A 25000-nucleotide genomic window follows, 5' to 3' on the forward strand; every position below is an offset into this window, starting at 1 on the left:
TGTCGGTATAATGACAGCGATTGATCCCTAGCCTGTGCAAAACACGAACAAAGGAACTAGTTACAAATAAACAGACTTCCGCCCTACTTGTGTACGTATTGATGACAATAAGCACAAGCACCAAATCAATAAATAAATAATAAAAAAAACAACGAAATGTACCAAAAATACTAACTGCATTTGCCAACGCTCTGTCTAATGCTTTATGAATACTACCCATTTGTTTATGTGGCAATAGCAACCTGTTGAAAAGAAAGCATTACATATGAGATGACATATAGGCCTACTGAAATACAGCCATAAAATACATATTACACACATTATATAATATATACCTGTAATAAATACAGATTGGTAGCCTACAGGTAGTATTCTCAATAGGCAACAATTTGACAGTGACACCGCAATGGCATCATGTTAAGAATGTATGATTTATTTTAATTTCTGGGAAACACAAATGCACAGCAAAGCAACTCACACCTAATTTAATAAATAATAGCTCTAGAAAGCTGAATGAATGCCGATTCAATTTGAGTAGGTCCACGTTCAAATGCATATTTATTTGTAAGAAATTGCATTCCGCTAATGCCCCTCCCTGTATTACAAATGAGAGTCCATAATGCAAACAACTAGATAATAACTAGATACAGTAGAAATAAAACGCTACCGACCTTCTCAATGTGTTTAATAATTACACATTCATTTCTTGAAGGGACTGGTTTGGGGGCGTATCCAAAAGTCTTTCTCGGTGAAGCAGTAGCTGACGTACAGTTTATCTGTACATTAAGAAGCTGTGTAGCTAAAACAGAGCGAATATCTGTATTTTAAACACAGAGTGATATATCACCTGTTTATGTTTGTTTGTCTGTTTTTTTTTTTGTTTAAGTGACAGTGTGTTCAGTGAGCTGGAACAGAGTTTTGGAATAATCTCTAGCGTCGTCTTTTTTTATAGACTGCCTGCCCGCCCGGCAGAACACAAAACAGAAATCGATCAAAAACCGTTTTTCAAATCCTCTTTTCGACTAGTCTGTCTGACTAGTTTCTGTTTTTTCAAAGGACTAATAAAGCGGTCATTTCGATCTGCCAGTTCTGGATTATGCAATCGGCTATCGGTATAGCCTGCTACAGTGCTCCAGAAAACTAAAACTGAAGCTAAACATTGCTAAATAACATAATATTGTATTTATCAACATAATTTTTGATCAAGATGAGGCAGGCAATTCTATGCAAGATCAGACGGTTTCCGTGGGTCACCAACGTAACTCTTTACGGCTGTCTGTTTGCCAGCGGCGATTTGGTACACCAGTGTTTTACCAGAAGAAGGGATCTGGACTGGAGACAGACGCGCAATGTGGCCGTGGTGGCGTTTAGTTTCCATGGTAACTTCAGCTACCTGTGGATGCGGGGTTTGGAGAGGTGTTTCCCCGGGAGAGCTGTTAGCATGGTTCTGAAGAAGGTGTTATTGGACCAGACAGTAGCGGCACCTTTAGCAACCAGTGTCTTTTACACAGGTGGGCGTATTTAGGCTATGACTACCAAAGCGTTAAGGTTGCCTTTACGTTCTATCTATCTGTCTATCTATCTGTCTATCTATCTATCTATCTATCTGTCTATCTATATTTCAGATTTTAGTTGGAAATATACTGGACCTATATAAAACTAAAATGCGAAAGTAAACGGTTTTAGACAGGGCAGGCCCAGGGTACTATCTAAGAAGATGTATAGTAAAATACTTTGTTTGAAGGATTTGTGGGCATCTTTCTCTAATAATTGTCTTTACATTACATTATATTGGTTGATTCAGGAGTCAGTCTACTTGAAGGCAAAGAGGATGTTCTGCAGGACTGGAGAGAGAAATTTTGGAACACATACAAGGTGAGATAAACTCAAACAGCCCTGATATACTTCCCCTTTAAAACTTTGACTACATTGCAGTATTCAGCCACCTGGTAACACTTATCCTCAATTACAGTCCCAACCCAATTTAAAGATATAGTCACAGCCTGTGGTACTCTATGTAATCTGCACAGTATTACCTTTTCTATTTGTATATATACTGTGTTTTCAATTTCAACATGTCATTTTGTATAAAAGAAACAGATTTGGGCCCCCAGCAGGTTGACGAAATTTAGAAAGAGTGTTAATTTGGTGAACAACCCTCTCGACAATTCTGCACCATTGTTCCCTAATTTAGCTTATTGTTTTATTTTGTATTTCAGACAGGACTCCTGTATTGGCCCTTCATGCAGGTAGAAATGGTTTGATTTTCTTGCTTCCTTATTTTTGTTTTTACTGTTTGTTTCACCTTCCTGAACAGAGCAGGCAGAGAAATATCTTTATACCCAGGACATTGGTTTTCACTTCCTGAGGCCTGGTTAGACGGCAGCCAATAGGCTGCAGCTGAGTATTAGTGCTTGGCACACTCAAGTGGACACACACACTCAAGTGAACATACACTCAAGTGAATTGCGTTCAATTGGTCTCAGCTTCTGCATGTATAGTCCTTTTTGAAACGGCGTTACACTATTGCAGTAGTAGAAAAGTAGCACACATTCAAAGTCTTAGTGGTATCCAGTTCTAAAGTATTTTGGTATCTCTAAGTGCTCATGCATTAATTACTTGTGGTTGTATACCTGCCTGAAACCAAGCAGTCAGTAATGCTCATTAAGCAGTACATGCAGTAGTTACGTACAGCAAGTTGGTCTGAGTCATAAATACTCTGCAGTGTTTGGGTTTATATATCTGAATATACTGTGGATAAACTAACTAGGACAAATGGAATAATAAAATGAAATAAACAATACACCCACAACCTCAGTAGAAAATATACCTGAACCCATTTCTTTTTTTTTTCTCTGCTTCCCAGTTGCTGAACTTTCTTCTGGTCCCTTTATATCTGCGTACGTCCTTCACGGGCTGCTGTGCCTTCCTGTGGGCCACCTTCCTGTGCTTCTCACGCCAGTGTGGAGATGGGACCATGAGCGCCGCGCTCTCCTGGGTGATGTCACCGAAGGAGGCCCCGTCCGTGACGAATGCTGAAGAACAGAAATAAAAAAACAAACTTCATAACCTCAAACAACCTCAACAGAAACAGAAGAGAAGACACCAGGAATGACCCCAAACAATCTCTGTTTTAACAACAACACACGGAACGCCACCAGTTCCCATGCTGTAGGAAGCTTTATTTATTTATTTATTTTGTTGGACCAAAGAAGTAAAACTTGAATTACACAGCTGCTATCTTTTTCAGTTCCTCTTTCCAAAATGTCCTACAATATACAGGGGCAGCAGACACGAGTTAAAAGGTAGCAAAATGACATCACCTTTTGGAATGAGAAAATAAAAGGTCTGGCAGTCAGTTAGCTTAGACTAGAGTGGGGTTAGCTCAAAAGCTTGTAAAAATAAAGAAAATAATGAAAAACATCATGAACTGCAATGGGAAGATACATACCTACAAGTTATATGTACAAGGATGACATGTACATATGACTAGGAAATGCAACATAGATGAAAATGCAAAAGTGCAAGATATTGGTGCAGACATTGGCAATGTTTTTGTTAGTATACAAGTTAGCTATAGGTAGATGTCATGTAGGGTTTTATTTCCTGTTACAATGTAATTATAATGCAGCTAAATTGCTGTCTTCTTAACCGCACTTGTATTTTGTACCAATGGGCAGCATTCACTGCACTTCATTGTTATGTATGGCATGGCATCCTATTTAGTGAATGGGCTATTGTGCTGGGGCAAGGTACAGTCATTCCAAGTGCCTGGTTGAATTGATTCCTTTTCAGTCCCTGATTTTCTGTTTCTGTGAGCGCTGTGTCTCACCATTGAGGCAGTTGAATTATTTTGCCAGAACAGTTGTTTGTGGAAATTGCTGCCTTTGTGGGAGGATGAGAATATAGATACTTCAGTATTTTTATCATGTCATGTCAAGGCAGGTCTTTTTGTCACTTAGTTGATGTGGAAGTACTTTATATAATTGTAGATATTTATATTAGAACTAGTACCAAGTTATTGTAGGTCAATTGAGATCAAATTCAGGATGTACTATATACTGTAGTGTAATGAAGCCTACATGTACAGTACTTGATTGTCATTATGGGTCTGATTTTACATGTTTTGTAACATTAGTTTCTACTTAAGAGGAGATGTGGAGCAAACTTTTAAATCGGCTCCTAGTTTTGTGTCTTTCCCACAAAGTATTTATTAAACGGGAACAGGAAATAACTAAACACTGTCCTTGTTATCAATATGAATATGTTGCATGCATTGTTTTCCAGATTCTTCTATTTGTATTAATAATGCTACGGATACCTAATATTTTAAATAATAATTCCAAAAATCTGCTTGTGCACTGTATTTAATTTAATGCAGTTTGTGTATATTCAAATACATTTGAACTGGATTGGTGTTACTGTATTGATTACCTTATTTCTTTTTACAACATTTTAATGTAATATTTTATGATTTGTCATATTTGTGGTTTAAACTCTTCTCTCCAATATTAGTCCCATTATATTAATCCTGCCAATAATATGTTTCACGCATGCTTGATAATGCCCACCTTATTGAAACCAAGAACAATATTGGAAGTGTATGACAAGCTGTGTGAAGAATGAACAGGTTATTCCAAAGGTCGGGTACTCTGCTGTAAAAGTGTTTATGCCTGTCATGTGAATTTGCAATTCTACTAACGTTTAAGCCACTTACTGCAAGACTTTATAAGTTCAAGTTGGCATGATGACGTAACGTATTCCAGTACACTTCCAGACTGAACTCTGCTGCTAGAACGGAGAATATTGATCTACCTAACCATTAATCAAGAGGGGATACATTCCTTAAAGAGAAAGCATCCCCGTTGATTGGCACTTTCAGTGTTGGGACTAGTGTGGGCAGATGAAGCTTATAGTGTTATAGACTGAGAAAGACAAGCAATACATTAACACAATTGAAAATGATAAAACATCTGCAGATTATATCTTACATGTCTTATTCAAAAAGCACTACATAGCTACTTGCTGTCTTTTCAATAAATGTGCTGTACAGTAGGTTCAATGACTATATTGTGACATTTATTTGGTATGAATGCATATTTCCCCTATCTGATTTATAGTTTGCTTTTTAACTAAATAGCTGAATTGAAATGGCTTGCAAATCTGGTATTTTTCCACTTCTGTCACAAAATGGTAATGCTCCATTTCTAGTGGAGTAGTGGAGCCAGCATCATGACAGCTGGAGGCAGGGCAGGTTCACATCTACCCAGGCAGGCAGAGATTCTAACACAGGACCATCTGTTACTGGCTAGCATTTATAAAGCAGGTCCTCAGTATTAGCTTGTCAGGGCTCTGAGCAGCCCTGGCTGAGAGCATCACACTGGCAGATGAATCATCGCTCACTGATATGTTTTTTTTCTCTCTCTCTCTCTCTCTCTCTCTCTCTCTCTCTCTCTCTCTCTCTCTCTCTCTCTCTCTCTCTCTCTCTCATCTCCCCTGAGACAGACAGGAATATATTATGAATTTTTGCTCTGGAGAGGTCTTCACTGCAGGTTATTATGGATCTATACATCGTGTTCGAGCCAATCAGATGTAGAATTTTCTGTGTTTTAGAGCTGGGTGCCATTACTTTCCCTCCCGCGAATCGGATTAAACTGCTGCAGCATGTCAGGAATGTGGTCTTTGAAATAAACCTGAAGAAACATAGATAGATGCATTATCATTTTAAGACATCTTTACAAATCTCACGAAATGTTCAGGGAGATTCTTTTTCCAACTCAGCATGCCAACACCCCTCGAATTATAGGCAAGCTTTAATAAAGTACAGCTAAAAATGTCCGTAATAACACGCTGTCATTTCACATTCAACAAATTCTCTCATGCTCTTGCCTCCTGGTCTTAGTGCGCATGCTCCCTGCATCCTTTGCCGGTAAAGAGCGCTGCGACTTCAACACAGCCCTCCTGTAAAATTCTTGGCAGCCTGGAAAAAAAAAAAAAGCAAGATGATGAGACCATCTCGGGTCGGTGCTGCCGCGAAATGGGAGGAACGTAACTGAGTCCGAAAAGCACAACGACAGACTGACACAAATAATCAAATATACTGAAAAACAATCGCAATAAGAAAGCCTAACTTTGCAGAGTGAAATCGAATACATGCAAACTACCATGGAGTTAAAGAAATCTATTTCGGCGACGGAGAGAGCGCTCAAAAGCTACGGGGCGGTGATGGAGACCGAGTGGAAAACGGACAAAGGCGAGTGTGTTTCTTGATTTTGTTTTGTTTTTATTGTACTGTGGTTGCTGGGGAGATGTGCGAGCCCAAGGTGATCCTACAGGAAGCAATGCTCTCACAGTCTTTAGCAGAGTATTAGATCACAAGACATTGCATTGCTAAACAGGGCAGAAAGCATTCTGCTTTGGCATGCATTTACTTTGCTCTGCGTCCAGTTGCAGTTCATTATTTTATATGCTTCTACTAATCTCGATAGAGAATAGAAACGCTTTGCTTGCACGTGGTGTGGTGCCGCTTTGGGTATGCTGTTTCCATAAGCAGTCTTTATTGTTGATCTCTGTTGGCAGTACGCGGCGTGCCTTTCCTTTTAAAACGCCAATACTGGTATCTATATTAAAATAAACACGGCACACCAGCTATTGTCCTTTTAAGGAGTCGCAGGTTGGAAAAAAAAAAGGTTGGGAATCCCATCGTTTCCAAAGGCCATAATTAATAAAATATATATATATATATATATATATATATATATATATATATATATATATATATATATATATATATATATATATATATATATATTCACTTGTGGCACTGCAATGGCAATGCAATGGTTTTGTACTAAGGGGCAGTAGTAGGGCTGATGCAATATATTGCCTGCTGTGGTACTGCAGTTAATTATATACACTCTGTTAATTCCAAGAATGTTCATTTGTATCCTTCCAGTTAAAAAGTTAATTGTATTGTTTTCTCTGGTTATTAAAGCTAAGGTCTGTGAGCACAGAGTTCCTAATGTCAAGACATTGCAGATTTTCTGTGCCATAATTACCAGCATACTAGTGTAATTTGAATGCAGATGGTACTTATTATGTGAGGCATACTGCCAAGGGAGGAAAACCAGTGCAACAGTAATTCAAGGAAGTACCACTAGCAGAGTGGCTAGGAGCAGCAAGACGAACTGAAAGGGTTTGCTCTGAAAACCAATCTGGTATTTGCTATTACCCATCTCCTTTATGTGCTTGCAACTTATATCTCCTGAAGGGTCAACAGGGTGAGCTTTAAAAGCAACACAAACATATATGAAGACAAAAAAACAACTGCATTTCATAAAAAAATAAATAAATAAAAATCATTGACTTGACCAGTTCCCTGATATGCTGTAGATCAGTGGTACTCAACTCTGGCCCTCGAGATCCATTCCATACCTGGTCTTTATTACAACCAGGTCTTAAATCAGTTAATTGCCTCTTAACAGCTTCAATTAACTACATTATAACCAGCCTGGGGTAAAAAACTGGACTGGATTAGGACTCGAGGGCCAGAGTTGAGGACCACTGCTGTAGAACATTGAAAGTTGCTGGCAGCAACAATAGCCAGTGTGGAAGAGAATGGTGTGGTTGGCACCTTGTATTATTGGGGACACTCAACTTGTGTTTTGCAGCCTTCTTGCCCACCCAAGAAAACTGGGCTCTGTTTTATTGATCAGAATACCACCCCCCCCACCCAAAAAAAAATTTCTAAACCTGCTTTTTCGCTGATATTATTTCACTGTATTTTTATTGTATTTAGCAATGCCCTTAAGTGGGTCAACAGACCAGCTGTAAGGGAAAACGCCAGTAAGGTATTAAGATTAGCTGCACAGTGGGGTTTACATAAGACAGCACTGCAGTGCTCTGTTCTAACAGACCTCCAGAGAACACAGAGCCTCACAGCATCGGAAATGAAATATTCATTAAGCATGACTGTTTGGCCATTAAGGGCAAAATGTTTAGAAATCTATAGTTTGATTGAATAAGCGCGGTTTTAAATGGCAGGCAGGATGCAGAGAGATTTGACAGTTCTGTAAACAGAAAACCCAGCGCAAGTTGGATAGAAGTATAGGATCCCTTCGAGGCCTGGTTCACTCCTTTTTACTGTGTAATTAACTGTTTGCTATAAATCAATACATTTGTGCAGGGAATCCCATTGAGCTGGCCTTTCTGATAGGGACCACTTCCCAGACTGCTGTCGTCAAGTTGCCTTCTTGGAAAACATATTACAGTGAAATTTGGATTTAGAAAAACTGTCTCCCTGTTTTTTATCTCTAACCACTGGATCACAGTTATTCCCAGTCCCTCAGCTCCAACCACTTTCCTACACAGCTGCCCATCTGCTGAACTCCAACCACTTCTTCCCTGTCCCTCAACTCTAACCACTAGGCCAAATGTCCTTCAATTACCTTCTATCAAAACTGGAATTCCATTGCAGTTAAGCTGCAGATGAAAATAAGGCAGATCCCTAAACCGGACACACTGGGGATAGGTGGGCTTATTAAAAAGTTTGTTTTTCATATTTTAACAGCTACATCAAGAAGCTTGTAATGCCATGCTGGAACACTGTCTGTATGACGCCTCCTCGGTTCAGCAAACCTCAGTAAAGTTTCAACAGTGAATTGTCTTCATAATTATGCAAAATATGTGTTTTTTTATGTTTCTATAATGAGGTGGGTTTTCTAGGGAATTAGTCCACACAGCGATTCATCCTGCCAGATATTTTTAGACTGGGGAGCTTTTGGCCACTGAATCATGTTGTTCCATTTATCAGGAGAAGATAACTCTGCACTGGGAACCTTAGAGAAAGCACTTCACTAAAGCATGAAACTCAGAGAGGGTTGAGAGGTGAAACCGCAGAGCAGAAATAGCTCTCTGGGGCATTTGAAGCAGCTCCTTCAATGCAATATCAAAAACTTTCCACTGGGGATCTGACAGCCAGAAAATTCAATCGGAATTCAAAGAAATACAATGAAGACTCTTCCCATGTATATGCTGTGTACGATGAAATATAGACTACAAATATGTTATTAAAGAAATATTGTATTGTAGGAGCAATTATATTAAAAGCACTGTCTGTTTTTGCATTATTACTGATTATGGAAATAAAGTGCTACAAGGTGTATGTTTTGTTTCGGGTCAAGCAGGGTAAATGAAAATGACTGAATTCAGACCTTCAGTATATACAAAACAGAAGCAGCACTCCTTGTCTTCACAACGTCAGGCAGGGGTCGGAGCTGTTTGTTTAAATATTTATGATGGCTCCAGCTGCAAGATTCTCCTTCCACTGCAGTGAAAGTAGACACTGAGGTTAGAGCCAGCGTAGCTGCAGATCTGTACTCTGTAAAGGGGCACTGACCTGCATCTCAGCAGTGTGAAGTTTGAAAAATGCATTTGACTGATCTATATGCTGTACATTATACATTTTAAATGTACACTGAAGTACTTCAATACACAAAACAAGTATAAGTACATATGAATGTAAAACAGGGCAATATTGATATTGACATTTCCATATGTCAAGTTGAATTACTCGCCTACAAAAGCTTCCATCCGATTATATTCTTGTACAATACAATACAACAATGCAATACAATTCACTTTATTCATTCGTTCATTCATTTCTATAACAACATCACAAGGATCCCAAAGAGCTTCACACACACACACACACACACACACACACACACACACACACACACACACACACACACACACACACACACACACACACAACATACAAAAAACAACTCACAACCATTAAATGAAGAACATTCTCATACAAATTTTAATAAAACAGAATTTGAAAAAAGAGATACGAAATGTGGTTTTAATTGTTACATTTGAAAAAGCTAAGATAAAAGGCTAGTTTGCAAAAACACGTTTTACAATTGCTTCCCTGACACAAGAAGGCAGAGCATTCCATAATTTAGAGGAGCTTTACTGAGGACACATTTTACTGCTTTCCATGTTCCTAATCCCTCAGCTCCAATGGCTAAGGCACGCTGCCTCTCGGTCTCTCAGCTCTATCCACTTGGAGCAGATTAACCGAACTTGATGGATTGTCTAATCAGTTATGTCTCTCAGCTGCTGCACAGGATTTTTTTTTATTTGCCTGTAAATGTTTTTGTAAACCAACGGAATTACAGATTATAAATTAGGTGGACCTCAGGGCATTTTGACAGCTCTGGGAAAGATGTCTGTACCAAATGCGGCAAAACAGGAGGCGAATATAACTACTGCAATGTAATGAATAGTTTTATATGAACTCATTAGTAAAATAATTTGTGAGTCACAGGGTTGTCCGTAGGGAATGAGAGGAGCAGTCTCCAGTAAAGTGAAACAGACAGCAGTGAATGAATGGTCAAGACTTGGATCACTTGTATGGAGGGATATTAAAAGGAAGCATGGCTTATGGAAAGCCAGATGTGGGATAAATTAAGATGTCTTTAACAGCATTTGCATTAATGTTTTATACAATCTCATTACTAAACTGGCATAGATGTATCCAAGGCTTCATTTGATTTTCTTTCGTATGCTTGTTTTTTGGAGGAGGGAGATAAAGCTAAGCTTTGAACTGCTGTTTCAGGGAGCGGACAGCTGAAGTGGGTTGATCTAACAACACACAAGAGAGAAGTTTAGAAGGGTCTTGCATGACAGTTGCAGGCATGTGAAATACAGCCTATGGCAACAGTGGTTTTTTTTTTTAATCTTTATTATTATATGTTCCTTTAAAAGGGTTCCTGGCATAGCAACACGGACAGACAATCAACCACATCACAAGTTGAACACTTGATCATTTGTTTTTCAATCTCAGGTGCTTGGATTAATCGTACTACTGAAATAGATATTTCCCATCGGAGTGCATAGGAGGTACTTGGAATTAGAGGAATACTGATGCTTAGCACCGTTTCTACACAGCATATAATGGAATCTAATAGGATTTTTGTGTAGCACACAGCGCCACCTGGTGCCCAAACATAATTCCCGCAGATATCCTAAGAGGTTGTATAATAATAATAATAATAATAATAATAATAATAATAATAATAATAACGAATACAGCATGCAAGATTCTAAAAGCTTGTTGTATTCTGTGTCACCTTGGCAAGCTCTGGAACAGTTCACATTTTCATTTAGTCAGCTATTTTCTTTTTTGCCAGTCAAGTATCGTGCACTGTGCAGAGTGGATATGCCACAGGAATAAACAATCCCAAGAAGCTGGTTAGCTTGCCAGTCTGTGATAATTAGGGCTGACTTTGTTGTTTTAGTTTTAAAAGCTGGACTGGCGCTGCCACTGGGTGTGCCCATATTAAAACTTGCACTGCAGTGTTCAGCTCTAGTTACCTGGCTGTAATTCTGCCGGAGAGATAATTAGCATTGGCCCAGGCTGCTGTAGTGTTAGCATCGTGTGTGAAGTCTAATTGCACAGCTCAGAGCTGTCACACAGGCAAGCACCCTACCAGCATTCAAACACTGCTGCTACTGCTGTCAGGGTCACTGGCTACTGAGTTTCCCTGTCCAGAAGCTGCATGCTCAAAACTATGTTTGAAGGTCATACATGACTTACTATCTCCTCTCCCCAAAGCTACTTGGGTTTCAGCTAAACTGAGAACACTGGAGGAAGGTGGGATGGCATTCATACACTGTAATGGTTTTACATTTTAGAAACACCGTCTTCATTTTTTTTTTTTTTTTTTAGATAACCCCTGGCTAATTATGTTTGCACGTCAAACGTACATTGATAAAGTTCCATTGTAGGTGTAGACATCACACTTCCAGATTGCTAATCAAATATTTATTGCATCCGTACTGAATACAGTTTTTAAGTGATGGAACGCTTAGATAGTGCTGCTAATTTAATTGATAAGATTTTGCATAGCCATGGTGTAACAATGAATGGAGTGGAATTATAGATTTAAAAAATCTCATGAAATCTATGTACAAGGGATTTCAGCCCCCTCTTCCCCTGTCCCCTGCAGACCAGCTGGACATCGTGTCGATGGCAGAGACCTCCATGTCTCCGGATGAGATGGAGGTGGAGATGGTGCGAATCCAGCGTCTCCGAGAGGTCCTGGTGCGCAGGGAGTCCGAGCTACGATTCATGTCAGTATCGCTGCCCTCCTTCATGTGGTTGTTATTATACAGCATTATTTATAATGTGGACAAACACCAAAACCTCATCAATTTCATGCAACCTTATATCCAATATTGGACCATAAGCCCCCTACTGTATTATCCTAGATATACACTTTAGGAAATATCTTAGAATCACATGCACATGGTTAAGCACGTTAAATGTAAAACAGTTCTATTCAATTGAAGCCAGATTTTCACTGTGATTTGATTCTTTTATTGGACTGCGAGCTTCGGGATTGATTTAGGGCTGCTTGCTTTTATTTTCCAGTGAATATGGATTTACTGAAAAACAAGGATTCATGTCTGTTGGTTTATTGATGAGGGCTAACTTGAATTTCCATCTGAGGTAGAATACTTGAGAACTCCCTTCCTAGTTTAATGCTTATGTCTGCCTGGAGCATGCCAAAACATGGGGAGTGGCTTCAGTCTATAGCATCTATAGCTGCACATCTACAAGTGAGTTCCAAATCACAGATCATGATCAGCTGGTATCAGAGACAACTGAACACACAGCATGATAGTTTGGATCAATCGCAAGAACTTCTGACAGGAGTGACGTTTCTATGAATACTGGCTAGTACTATATTTAATAGCACATTACTATGCTATGGCCTTTCGGTCAGTGTTGCTTCATACTGATCACGGAGTTGTTGATCACAGCCTGATCATCGCCAATTCTAGGAAACTAGGCAATTCTAGAAGTATTTCAACTGTCTAGAATTAATTACAGAGGTGTCTAGGCAATATTGCAATTAAGTTCAGAGCGAGGCAGTAAACAATTCTCTGTCTGTAGGGAATCCCCCCCCCCCCCCCCCCCCCCCCCCCCCCCCACATCACAGCCAGGAAGACCCGGGTAAAATGCTTATATGAGAAACAGCAAGGCAGCAATTACAGAGCTGTGAGCCTCACCTCAAAGAGGAAAGCAATCAACATCCAGGCAGAAGCCCAGCCATGGCTCCACCAGTGCCATCCACCTCCCCTCCCTCCCCCTCCCCCATGCAGAGTCACGCTCTCTATTATCTGTGTTCCATCAGAAACAAAGGTGTTCTAGTGTAAACACACATTCTCTAGTTTGGCTGAAGTTCCATTCTCTTACAATCTCTCAATTCATTGGGGTAGAAAGACCTGCTGGTCCCTGGGCAAGGCCTTAAACAGGTTTGGCAGCGTCTGCAATACATTTATTGTATTCTGATATACAAAGAACACAAACACTGCTCTTTAAATAATGCTGTCATCTGAAACTGTTGAAAGCAACCAACCCTTTGAGCAAAGTAAAAAAAAACAAAAAAAAAAAACAATTAGGATGGTATTATAATACCTGTGTACTACCCATCAAACCTTTCTCCAGTAATAACATGAGAGGGAGCGACAGACAGAGAGAGGAAGAGATGCCTATACTGTAACACCTAGCTGAAACTACAGAAACTGCAGTATATGTACCGTCGTCTGTCTATGGTACTGTTTTCCAGCTATTTACAATGCAGTACAGTTGACCTGCAGTCGTTTCTCATGGGAGATGGCTGCACAGCCTCCTGTCATCACCTCAGTTGAATTATTCATGGCTGTTAACATTACCCTGGGTCAGCAAATTTCAGTACGCCAAGACATTGTAAATTATAAATATAATTAATCATCACCCATAACATCAATATGCCTGTTCAGATAGACAATTATTGCATTTTTTTTATTATTAGTAATTAGTGTAATTGACTTAAAACAAAAGCAATACAAAAAAAAAAAACATGCTTAAAAGGTATTGCTGTCTTTCAGACATAGCTGGTCTCGATTCCAGTTCTCCCTAGAGACTTCGCATTAATGTCAGCTCCCTGACTGGCAATCAGCTTTTCTGTTAATCGAGTTTCTTTCTTTTCTTGTATTTTTTGTGCAGCTGCGCTGGAGAACAAGAGCTAGTGAGAGCAGAGTTGTCAGTCCTTGTTAACTCATACAAGGTGTATTGTCATCCAAATTCATTTCCAGGCCAATCTTTCCATGTACCCAATTTGTAATGCATGAATGTCTGTAATTTTGCTAACGTTTCTGGTTAATCCATCTATAAATACAGATTCAGCTTTAGAAAACTGTGTGGTGGTCAGCTTTGACAACAGGTGTGCAAAGTTAAGTTAAGTTGCTGGGAAAAAAATGTACTTTAAAGATTAAAGATTTGTGCACATCTATCTTTATCTGCTGTATGCCTATGATATGCTGTTTGGTGGTTCAGGTTGTTATTGCACTGTTAGGGATATCCAGCATTGCTGTTTGCTCCTGCATCCTCTCTCAAGAGAACCAGACGCCCTTGTCTTCCCTTGTGCTGTTTGTTTTTCTAAATCACAATTGTTGACATCAGGACATGCACAGTGAGTGAGTCACAGGCCCCCGTATTTATCACATATTCATTTCAGAGCACAGTGACAAGGAGATTAAGGGATACAGAGAGTCGTGTTATTATGAAGGTTACAGAGTGATCCAGGGAATACTGGGATATTGCACTGCTATAAATCAGCTCACATACAATGTGTGTGTGGGTGCATGCATGTGGGTTATGTAATTCTGTATAATGAACTGTAGACCATTGTCTTTGTAGTTGAAACTTATTGCACTCGGGTTAGAGAAATTACTTAAACGATAAATCAAGAAATACAAATTCCAGTTTGCTTGAGTTACAAAACGACAGTTATGCTCTTTTTGTCCAGCTTCTCTCAACTTGACTGTTATCTAAGATTTCTACAGTTTTTTTTTTTTCTGAATGTATAGTAAATCTCAGCTAACCCAACTCTCCTGTGCCTGGTTTAGGATGGACGATATCCAGTTATGTAAAGACATCATGAATCTGAAACAAGAACTTCGGAAAATTGTGGTAGTTCCAGGTTAATACTACTATATATATGCATGCTGATTGTTCTTTTCTATACAACTTGCTGGGATGTTGTGTCAGATCAGGTAAAGTACAGTAGTCCTTCGCGTATCCAGCTGCAGTGGGACCAGAGTAAGGGCAGATATGTAAAAAGTCAGATAAATGAGTCTTGTTTTAAATACCATTATAAACAGCTGTAACACTTACTATATTCACACAATTATTGTTTTCAGATTCAGCTTTTATTAGGGAGCGCCACTAAATCCCTTCTTTAGAAAGATACAGGGTGTTAATGCTTGTAACAGGGTAGCCATCTGCCGTGTGGGTGCGTGCATTCGCTGCTGAGTGACAGGCAGGAGAGCCAGACCAAGGTTGAAGTTGAATCGCCCCGCAGGATTTATTTACATATCAACACACAGAACAGCTCACGTGACACTACCAGCAATAGTAGCGCACAGAGCACATACAACACAGTGCAAGAAAACTTTGGTGGGATCTTCAATCTCTGAACTAATCTTCTCTGTTCAATAATAAACAAACTCAGGCTTCTCGCCAGGCTGTCGGCGGTTTCAACTTGCTTACTCACTCTTCAGTATCCAACCCTGGTTCTGGTCCTCTTACTCTCTCTCTTTCACACACACACACACGCGCTGGCGAATTTCAGCTTCTTTAGCTTGGTCGGCTTTGTTTTTGCAGCAGCCTGAAGCTGAATAAATGCAACCTTTTTATACCCGATGCCCCGCTGGAACACACCTACCTGCTGATTAGATTCCACACCTGGTAATCACACACAGCAGGCAGGCTGTCATAGGAGCATCAGATACTTCATTCATTAATTACAATAAATACACACTATTTACAGTAGGGCTGCTGCCTTGCTGCAGTGCCGTATACACTTACATTGGTGTCAGGTAATTTACACAGTAACAAAATGCATCGGTTTACGAAAAAAAAAAAAAAAAAAAAAAAAACGTTCAATTGTTAAGCACAAGTCGCTTTCCTGTAGCCATTTTGCATTAGTGCTATACACATGGGTGACGTTGCTGAAGAGCTTGATCATGGCAGATAAACGGTTAGGGCAGACGTAACTGGCGGATACATGACAGATTACTGTACTTTATCATATATAGATATATTTTTAAATGCTGACTATTGCAATCGTCTCAATTCCCAAATGTGTTCCAAAGCTGACGGATGCTCAAAATCAAGGATTCTCTCTGGAAATAAAATTTAAAAAATGCTGTTTAGCCCAAAAGATTTATATTATTCTGCTGCATTTAAATAGTCTATATCAAATTAGAAAAATAAGCAAGAGGAGGACATACTCTATTCCAGTAGTCAGTTTGTATAATTATAGCTGGTGTTAGGGAAGTAAATTTCCACTGAAGCATCAATAATAGCGATACATATTTTATAACGCCTTTACTCAAACCTTTATATAAATTCAGTAGTACACCTGGCTGTCGCCATTTCCTTAAAATTAAGGAAGCATTTGCCAGCAATGGTTCTCCTTTCACTTGTAGTAAATGGGAAATATATTTGGTGTACTGTATGTATGTGTGAGATGGCTTGTTCTGAGTGGGGTAAAATGAACAACAAATACCCCCTACGCTGTCGCACCGCAAACTATAAAATGTTTAAACCCAAGCCACTGATTAGATTGAAACATGACAGCATACCTATAATAATAGAACAAGAGTGATAATCCTTGATCTCTAGCTGCCGATTCAAACTTATTTTGATAAAAGGAAAGTTGCAAACTAACAATGAAGGGAGTTTGTTTAACACAGTAAATCACTCAGTATAGATTTATTAGTAGTGAGAAGTTGGGTTATTGGGGTGAGGGGACAGTTTGGTATTGAAATTGGGAACCCTGTCTGTTTCCTACCATTATGAAGCCATAATTGATCCATCAAAAAATTCCTGGCAGCAGACATGCAAAGAAGCACTAAGAAATACGCAGTTGCCCAACAAAAATGATCTGCATAGACCTGAATGCTGCAAATACAAGACCTGTCCACAACACTCACGTTCTGAGTTTTCAGAACCCTTTCACCTGCTCTGTTGTGTGTAATGTGACAGAGACAGAACCTGTTTTTCTCAAAATGAGCTTAACAGGCTTCATCGTATAAAATACCAACCCCTACCAATCCAATGGAAGTATCTTTGAAAATCTGCATTCTCAAAGGGTTTATCCTGTGTATATATCTTCAAAACAAAAATGAGACCCCCCCCAAACCACAGTAGAATTGGTCAGATTTTGATATTAAATAGGGGTATAGGTTTGGTAGAAATAGGCAGCTTTCATTTCTGCAGATGTTGTAATAGAAATGTTATAGAAAATAGGATTGGCTCGACATGGAAAAGTACTGGCATCTTGCACTCCTATAATCTTGTTCGCATAACCTTGTATGCTTTGCTTAATATAAAGTTTTGCCTACATTGCAGCTGCAGCTGCGAGACAATGGATAATAGGATGAGCCAGACATGCCTTTTTGCACATACACCCAAAGCAGCCATTCTGTTATTTGCTGTCTTAGCTATATGCCACGTATGCATAGTTATAAATTGTTTCCCTTATATGCTAATATCTGAATCAATACTGGCTAACCCTCTGCCTTGCTGACAGTTTTAAGGTATATATGAAACTGATCTAACTCTCTATGTTGGAACACTACTCGATGATTATCTAGCACCCTGTGTGTTGAGTGTTCTCAGTTTGCAAACTTAAGAAATAAAGGCCTGTGTGTTTGGAATTTGCAGTCTCTCTTCCTTTTATTAGAATTTCCACGACAATGTGATCAGCCAGGCTTGATACGCTTTCCAGTGGAGTCTCGATTCAGGGGGTTTTAATTCCAGTCTATTGATCAGTAACCCTGCTGCCCTAACCCTTTTCAGAGAAAGAGAAAACCAAGAAGCACAAGCAGAGGGAGGAGGAATTGATCCTGAAAATTCATAAACTAGTTCAGAAACGAGATTTCCTGGTGGACGACGCAGAGGTGGAAAGATTAAGGTAAGACAGATTTCTAGATGGGGTTTTGTTTCCTGTGCTGCAGAGTTTTAGAATCAGGCAGTGACATCACTGCTGGATAGCTGAGATAGAGATGTTAGAATGCTGTGTATGAAGGTGCAGGCTGACAGCAGAGGAGAGATGAGAAAGTCCAGGTGAGACCTGTCTTCACTGAGTGAAAATAATACTGGAGGAAGGGCCTTTTCTTGTAAAGCTAAGTTATGGAATGATCTGCCGCCTTCTGTGAGGTAAAGCTGGGACTTACTTGTTTATATGAATGAAAACATTCCTACAAAATAGCTTTTTTTATCTCAGTGTTCCTCTCTTACAATCACAACTGCGCTTTCTTTTTGTATAGAGTGCTGGACTCTTTCCGTGCTTGTGGTTAAAGTGCATGTATGTTGTAATGCATTAATTAACATGCAACCTGACTCACACTACCCTGACTCTGCATGCAGGGAGCAGGAGGAAGACAAAGAGATGGCTGACTTCCTTCATCTAAAACTGATGCCACTGGAGAAAATGACCAAAGGGACTGACAGTGAGTGCTTCAATTTATACACACTACATTTTCACATGGGATTAAGTATCCAAACTCTAGCGTCTGTTGTCAAGGCAAAAATGTGTCAGGTGACTTGCTCCCAGCTGTCCACGTTAGATTTTTCAAACCACTAAGCCATTCTGCTTTCTTTCTGTATCAACAACTAAGCAACATAACCTTTGTAATTTGAGGAAAAAAACACAGTAACCATCACATGCATTCCACAAACTCCAATACGTTTTAGATTTCCCTTTGCCAGAGAGTACTGAGATACCAGTACAATGCAATATTAAATCTTCAACACACTCTCTCTCTCTTACTCCCAACCCGACAGGTTCTCCTAAAAAGAAGGTGACCCCTGAACCACCACCCAACAAGCCGTCCATCGCTAAATCAGGGGCAGCCATAATCAAGGACTGCTGTGGAGCCACAGAATGCACCATCATGTAACCATGACGATTCTGAGAGCCCACACTGCTGGCTGGAGCCTGCTTTTGCAGGGAGAGGGGAGAACAAACAATAAAAAAAAAAAAAAAGAGATACACTATAAGAGATACAATGTATGTGTTTAGTCCCAACCTCACAGTCATATGAGAGATCTTTTTCTTGAGGTGAGCCCAGGTTTTTTGCCCCAATAGTACATGTCAAATTTGTAGTAACTCTCAAAATAATGAAGTTCAAGTTAAGTTCAACTAAAGCCTGAAATATTGCATGCAGTCACTGATTGTGGAGTTAGGAAAGGAATCTGTTCTATACTTCTGACTTGAGATTAAAACATATTAAATTAAACAAGGACCCTTTAAAAAAAAAAAAAAAAAAAAAAACACAATTGGGTGTTAAAAACCTCAACTAAAAAATTAACACCCAAATTCACAAACGAACTTAAAATGTAGTATGGAATGAAGCCTTTTTTTATTGCTTATCTACTGCTAGAAAGGATGGCTTCGTTGACAAGAGCAAGGAAATAGGACTAGAATTTTAATTAGTTTGTTATCCCCCAAAAAAAAAAAACTTGTTGCCTAATGCAAGACTAAAATTCAGTGAGCACAAGTCTGGCTTCTGTTTCAGCTCTGGAACAAGAGTCCTCTAAAATGTGGAAAAGCCTACCACAAAAAAATTAAATACATGGGCGTAGTTACAAATATTTATTGCAGTATTATTAGGTGTTAGGTTATCTATGTTGATATTTATTAAAGCCCCATTTGCACAAGGTCCTGTCACCACACTGGGAAGACAGTTGTAGATGTTTACCTGTAGGGCATGCATGCTTTTAAAAAAAAAAAAAGAAAAAAAGAAAAAAAGAAAAAAAAAAAACCCTGAAAAGCAACCAGTCAGGACCTGAGGCTGACAGCCCAACTCAACAACCTGGGATCTTTAACATGCAAGAAGGGGATCTTTGGTCCATGCGTCATTCGTGTCTACTTAAATTAGCACTGATTAATAGAGGGAAGGATCATCATTTACTTCATTTGAAATATGGTCATTTTATAATCCTAATCAGCATCTTTTTCTATTGGCAAAGCATGGTCTTGTTAGAGCAAAGCTTACACACACTGCAACCACCATACAGAACCAAAAGGAAATACAATATGATTGGGAGACGCTGCAGATGCAACTTTCTAGTGCCAGTGCAAAGTCTACATCCAAACTAGTCTATATATTGCAATTGTGCAACATATCAATTTGCTATTGGATTTTATTTTTTAAAAATAACTTGTACAGACAACGTATTGTGTTCTGATTAAGTTCATACTAAAAAGGCACCTTTGGTGCTCTACATGTCCCAGTACTAATTTGAGTGGTGGAAAAAGCCCCATCATGCAGACCTTTTAAATCATGTTTACAGAAGTTACTTCTGACTCTTGAACTGGTCTGTCAGTCTGTTCCTGCAAACAAACTATTTAAAAATGGAAACATACATTGTACAAAATGTTTAGAAAAAAATAAAATAAAACTGCTGTCTTGGGATCAGGTGGCTTTGTGTATTTGGAATATTCCTCAATATACTTAATCAATCCCCAATAATCTGTTTTTTGATGCTGGACATCTCTACAAACCTTCACAGCACGCCCCCCAAAAACAGTTGGGCTGCAGTTTACCTCCAGCTACTAAACTGATTTTTTCTTCTGTTACAAACCGGAAGAGAAAATAAGTGTGATGGCTGCAATACAATTTCTCCAGTAGTGAGACCGGTCTCGAGGCAGGGATACTTTGGTTGTCCATTAAATCACAAGTACCACTTCTGCTACGTGTATATGTGAATTTCTTAATTTCTCTTCTGTTTTGTGAAGTTTTTCTAATTTATTTCTATATTAAAAAAAAATTTGAGAAAGTACTCACTCAGTGGTTATTATTCTGCACACATTTTCTTCACAATTGTTTTTAAACTACAAAAAACTAAGTCATGTTCTCCTTGCACTGGGAGAAAGGTTTAGACATTGTCCAAGAACGAGTGAAACATATTGGAGTTGCCCTGACACTATTTCAGCACTCCATTAGTATGAATTATTTTTAAATTAAACAAAACCACATGGAAAACATTCAATACCACCAAGAAACTTGAATATCAAGTTCAGGACAACTAGAAAAAGTTAGTGGTTCATATTTTTCACCCCAGACACACACTTCAGGAGACAATCATTAATAACAGAAATGTATGCTTGCGGTGAGATTTATTAACAGAAATTGGTCCCTTCAAAACAAAAAGAAACTGCTATTGTAACTTGTCATCTACGCAAAAAACAAAACAAAAAAAACACAAAACTCCCCCCAAGGAGCCAGGAATTTGGAAGGGGCAACAGATGAAAACAACGGTGGTCCATTAACAAGTGCAGCACCAGACAAGGGAATAAGGGAAACAATATTGCCAACATACACTTTATATAATGTGTGGAACATGGACTGCATTTCATATTCAAATCACTCCAATACAAAAAAAAAAAAAAAAAAAAGCTCATGAAAATGGCATCACTAAATAACTGAGGGCCTGTTTTTTTCCTAAACCAACATTACAAAGGCCTTTTTTTCCTAAAGAAACCAGTATGCAGATTTTAAATGAACAAACCAAAATTATGCAAACATGCATATAAAAAGGTACAATCAGCACTCTTACATTGAAAGGAAACCAAGTAATACATGTAATTACCAATTTAATTTATATTGCAAGCGTCATCCCATCCTAATACTGAGTAAGCTGTAACTGCAATGTTAGTGGGGGGAGGGGAACAATAGTTTTCTTGAGGGAGCACCCACTGCTAGCAAACTTGTAAAAGCAGTAGGCATCACGTGCATAGCCATACCATCTCTGCAGCATTAAAAAGACATTTCATTCTGTAAAGATTTCTTGTCACAAAAAAAATGCTGACATTAAAAAAAATAATAACTTCAGTTATCTTTAAAACATTTACCTTTTTAGAATCAACTTAAGGTTCTCATACTTAATTGACTGCTGAGTGAGAGGTACAAAAAGAATCACTTGGACTAAAATGGTATTTTGCACTGATTTCATATTTACAGAATTGACAAAATTCTCCCTGTTTCTCTCTATAGTCTAGTTCCAGACATAGTTAAAAACGTATCCCCCTCTGAATCCATAATCATATTCTACAAGGCTGGACAACTACTGAAATAAAATGAATTGCAATTCCATTCCCAAAACTGTTATTCTCTGCAGAAAGAAGGAACTTTGGTGCCTTAAAGAGCGCAGATACTTTCTATGCATTTCTGCAAATAAAGGATTCATTCAGTTTATGAAGGCCTCTGAAGTCCAGTTGGAGGGGGAAGAGAAAACACACCAAATGTTGGAAGAGGTACTGTCAGAATAAAGTAGACACATATCTGGGTAACTTGGTTACCACAATGTGGACCAGGACTATCAGATTGTTGTGGCAGTCCTGTGAATTTCTGCCCCATTTCAGTTTTCAAACTAGAAAACTTAAGAGCTCAGAAACAGGAACGCCTATTTTATTTGAAATTCAGTCCCCTATAAAACTCTCAACAAACCCTTCCCCTCCTCCCGTTCCATTTTGCCTTGCGCATTTGTACCTGCAGTGCTAGCTTGCATATCTTCACTGATCCCTCAGCAGACTCCACAAACTAAGAAAAGTTTTGTTCTCATTTAAAAAAAAGTGGAACAAAACCAAAAGTGACATGTAAAAACAACCATGGCGAATACAAGCCATTGTAAAAGCCAGGCTCTAGTCAGAAAACCTCTATGGGCCTCCTGTCAACAAAACAACCTGATCCTAGGTGAGAGACCAAAACAGTTGGAACACTGATGTTTCCAGGACCTTTCTCACTCAAGACAACTGACAAGGCTTACAAAATTGCACAACACTAGACTAAATGACCATTAGAATAAAAACATACTTTTATTATGATACAAAAAATAAAAAAGGAGGCAGCTAGCCACTCCCCTTGAACTCAACATACACAAACACATAGTTCTTTTTTCTTCAATTATTTAATTAAAAAGAAACAAATAAACCAACAAGGTTAAAGAAAACAACCTTGACATTTCCACAGATACCCAGAAGGTGTCATCCTGGTTGGAAATGGCTTACAAAACAATTAAACTACAGTTTATCTACCCCACACCATGCCTCATCATTCCCCCTACGATTTATTTCTTCAAAACCGGCTGTGATTTATGCATTAGATGCATATTTCACACCATATCTTGCCTTGTAAACAGCAGTCCACAACTTCATAATAAATTACCCCAACGTAAATCAAATGCTCAGCCCCTACGTTAGTGTGCGCACTGTTACACACCAGTATCCATTTCAGCTGCTTTGGTAGAGGCTTAGGCATGTCCTTTTCACGCAATCTTTCTCTTTCCTAAAAAAATCACCATCAAAAGGCAAAATTTTAAACTTACAAAGAACATAAAAACAGCACAACAAAGATAGTCCCTGGTCTTAAGAGTGCCACAGACAAGTACACAGACTCTCATCAGACTAGCACACTCCTGGGTCTTTAAAGTCAAGCTCATTGCAACAAACAAAATATAACACTGTCCTAATGCAGTCAATTGCAGAATGAATACAAAATACACTAACTTCAACTGGAGCAGAATTTTGTGTTAAACAAAACAATATCAAAGTCTAGATTTTATCAATTGGTTTGAAGCAAACACCGTACATAATGGCATGTCAAGTTCGGTCAGTGAACAGGTATGCACCAAAGCTAGAAAGTCAAATTAAATTAGACAAAAACTAAATCAAAATTGTTATGCTAAATTAGCACCAATAATTAAGTGCCTTTAACAAATACAAGCTCTTTTGAAAATGCATGGCCCAATGCAAAGGCCCAAAATCCATGCTGTGGTGAAAGGTGCTGGTTACCTGGAAAGGTACCTGCCAGCTACAAGACCCCAAACACACTAGTGCCCCCTCCCCCCAGAAGAGCATTTTGGCCATGTTTACAGTTAGTTTTTCATTCTACTGTAACAGATAAATCAGATCTGAGGACACCTGTGTATGTGTGGTGAATTTGAGATTTTGCAGTGTTACAGAGTACATTTCATGAGATTCTGGTATGCAGTTACAACTTACTCAGTTTAAAGCTGTAATCTTGTTTGCTTATTTACACTAAATCACAAGTATAAATCAGTTTCTTCTGCTTTTTACATTTAAAGAGTAGGAGAAAAAGAAAATGCAAACTTAAAATTGTAAGTTTTTCTATAACTAAACGGCGTCTTTCCACTTTTCACCATGGCTTTGCATGAAGGTCTCATAACACGCATGTCATTTTAAAACAAAATCTGCAAAGGCAGAGCCACTGCTAAATGAAACATTACACCGGGCCTAGACTTTTGATCAATTAAAATAGGTGTAATCTTTCATGAAATAAGGGTAATGACATTAAAAAAGCTTCCACATACAAAAAAAAGTATATATAGCAGCACACAGTTGGCAAATCATAAGACATTTCTAACGTATCAACAAGAAAAAAATGTATATGGCAACTAAAATGCAGATTACAGAGACTTATTCAACATATTCTGTTGGAGTGGATACTTCTGGCTTCATTATGTGTACGTGTGTAATGGTGCTTAAAGTCGAGTTACGGTTGCAAAGGAGAAGTTAGCTGCCAGCTTCACTTTGTTGCGAGATGTCTTCTTGGCTGAACTCTCAGTTACATCTCTTTTCAGTGTGCAAGGTGGTGGGGGTTTGTTGACTTGAGAGATGATTGGCGAGCTTGGTTTCTGGACTTGGCTGGTTAGACAGACGCACCTAGTGCCACTGGCAGGAGTCATGGTGTCAGAGGTCGAGGTATCCTGAAAGACTAAATAAAAAAAAAAAAAGGACTTAAACCAAAAAAACACAACTAAATACAGTACATAGTGGGATAGGAAAGTAATTTTGCAGTTTTTTTCAGATGCATACCTATGACGTTGCTTGGCCGCTCCTCAAACTGG

At 38.8% G+C, this 25000-nt stretch overlaps 2 protein-coding genes and 1 long non-coding RNA gene across 3 annotated transcripts; 2 read left to right on the forward strand and 1 right to left on the reverse strand.

The window, feature by feature from the left end:
- The first annotated feature begins 731 nt into the window (after nucleotides 1-731).
- mpv17l (MPV17 mitochondrial membrane protein like) lies at nucleotides 732-5045 on the forward strand. Its single transcript, XM_041229287.1, has 4 exons — nucleotides 732-1511; nucleotides 1805-1875; nucleotides 2220-2249; nucleotides 2867-5045. The coding sequence occupies exons 1-4, from the start codon at nucleotides 1208-1210 to the stop codon at nucleotides 3050-3052; spliced, it is 591 nt and encodes a 196-aa protein (XP_041085221.1). The 5' UTR covers nucleotides 732-1207; the 3' UTR covers nucleotides 3053-5045.
- Nucleotides 5046-5497: 452 nt separating this feature from the next.
- LOC121300799 (bMERB domain-containing protein 1-like) lies at nucleotides 5498-19576 on the forward strand. Its single transcript, XM_041229672.1, has 6 exons — nucleotides 5498-6253; nucleotides 12021-12144; nucleotides 14968-15041; nucleotides 17927-18041; nucleotides 18497-18579; nucleotides 18914-19576. The coding sequence occupies exons 1-6, from the start codon at nucleotides 6154-6156 to the stop codon at nucleotides 19027-19029; spliced, it is 612 nt and encodes a 203-aa protein (XP_041085606.1). The 5' UTR covers nucleotides 5498-6153; the 3' UTR covers nucleotides 19030-19576.
- Nucleotides 19577-21234: 1658 nt separating this feature from the next.
- On the reverse strand, nucleotides 21235-25000 carry LOC121300802. The gene is made up of 2 exons (XR_005947570.1): nucleotides 24969-25000; nucleotides 21235-24867 (listed from the first exon to the last, which is right to left on the reverse strand). It is a non-coding gene; the product is annotated as an uncharacterized LOC121300802 (long non-coding RNA).

Source organism: Polyodon spathula, chromosome 26 (genome assembly GCF_017654505.1).
Source record: "Polyodon spathula isolate WHYD16114869_AA chromosome 26, ASM1765450v1, whole genome shotgun sequence".
Taxonomy (NCBI): Eukaryota; Metazoa; Chordata; class Actinopteri; order Acipenseriformes; family Polyodontidae; genus Polyodon; species Polyodon spathula.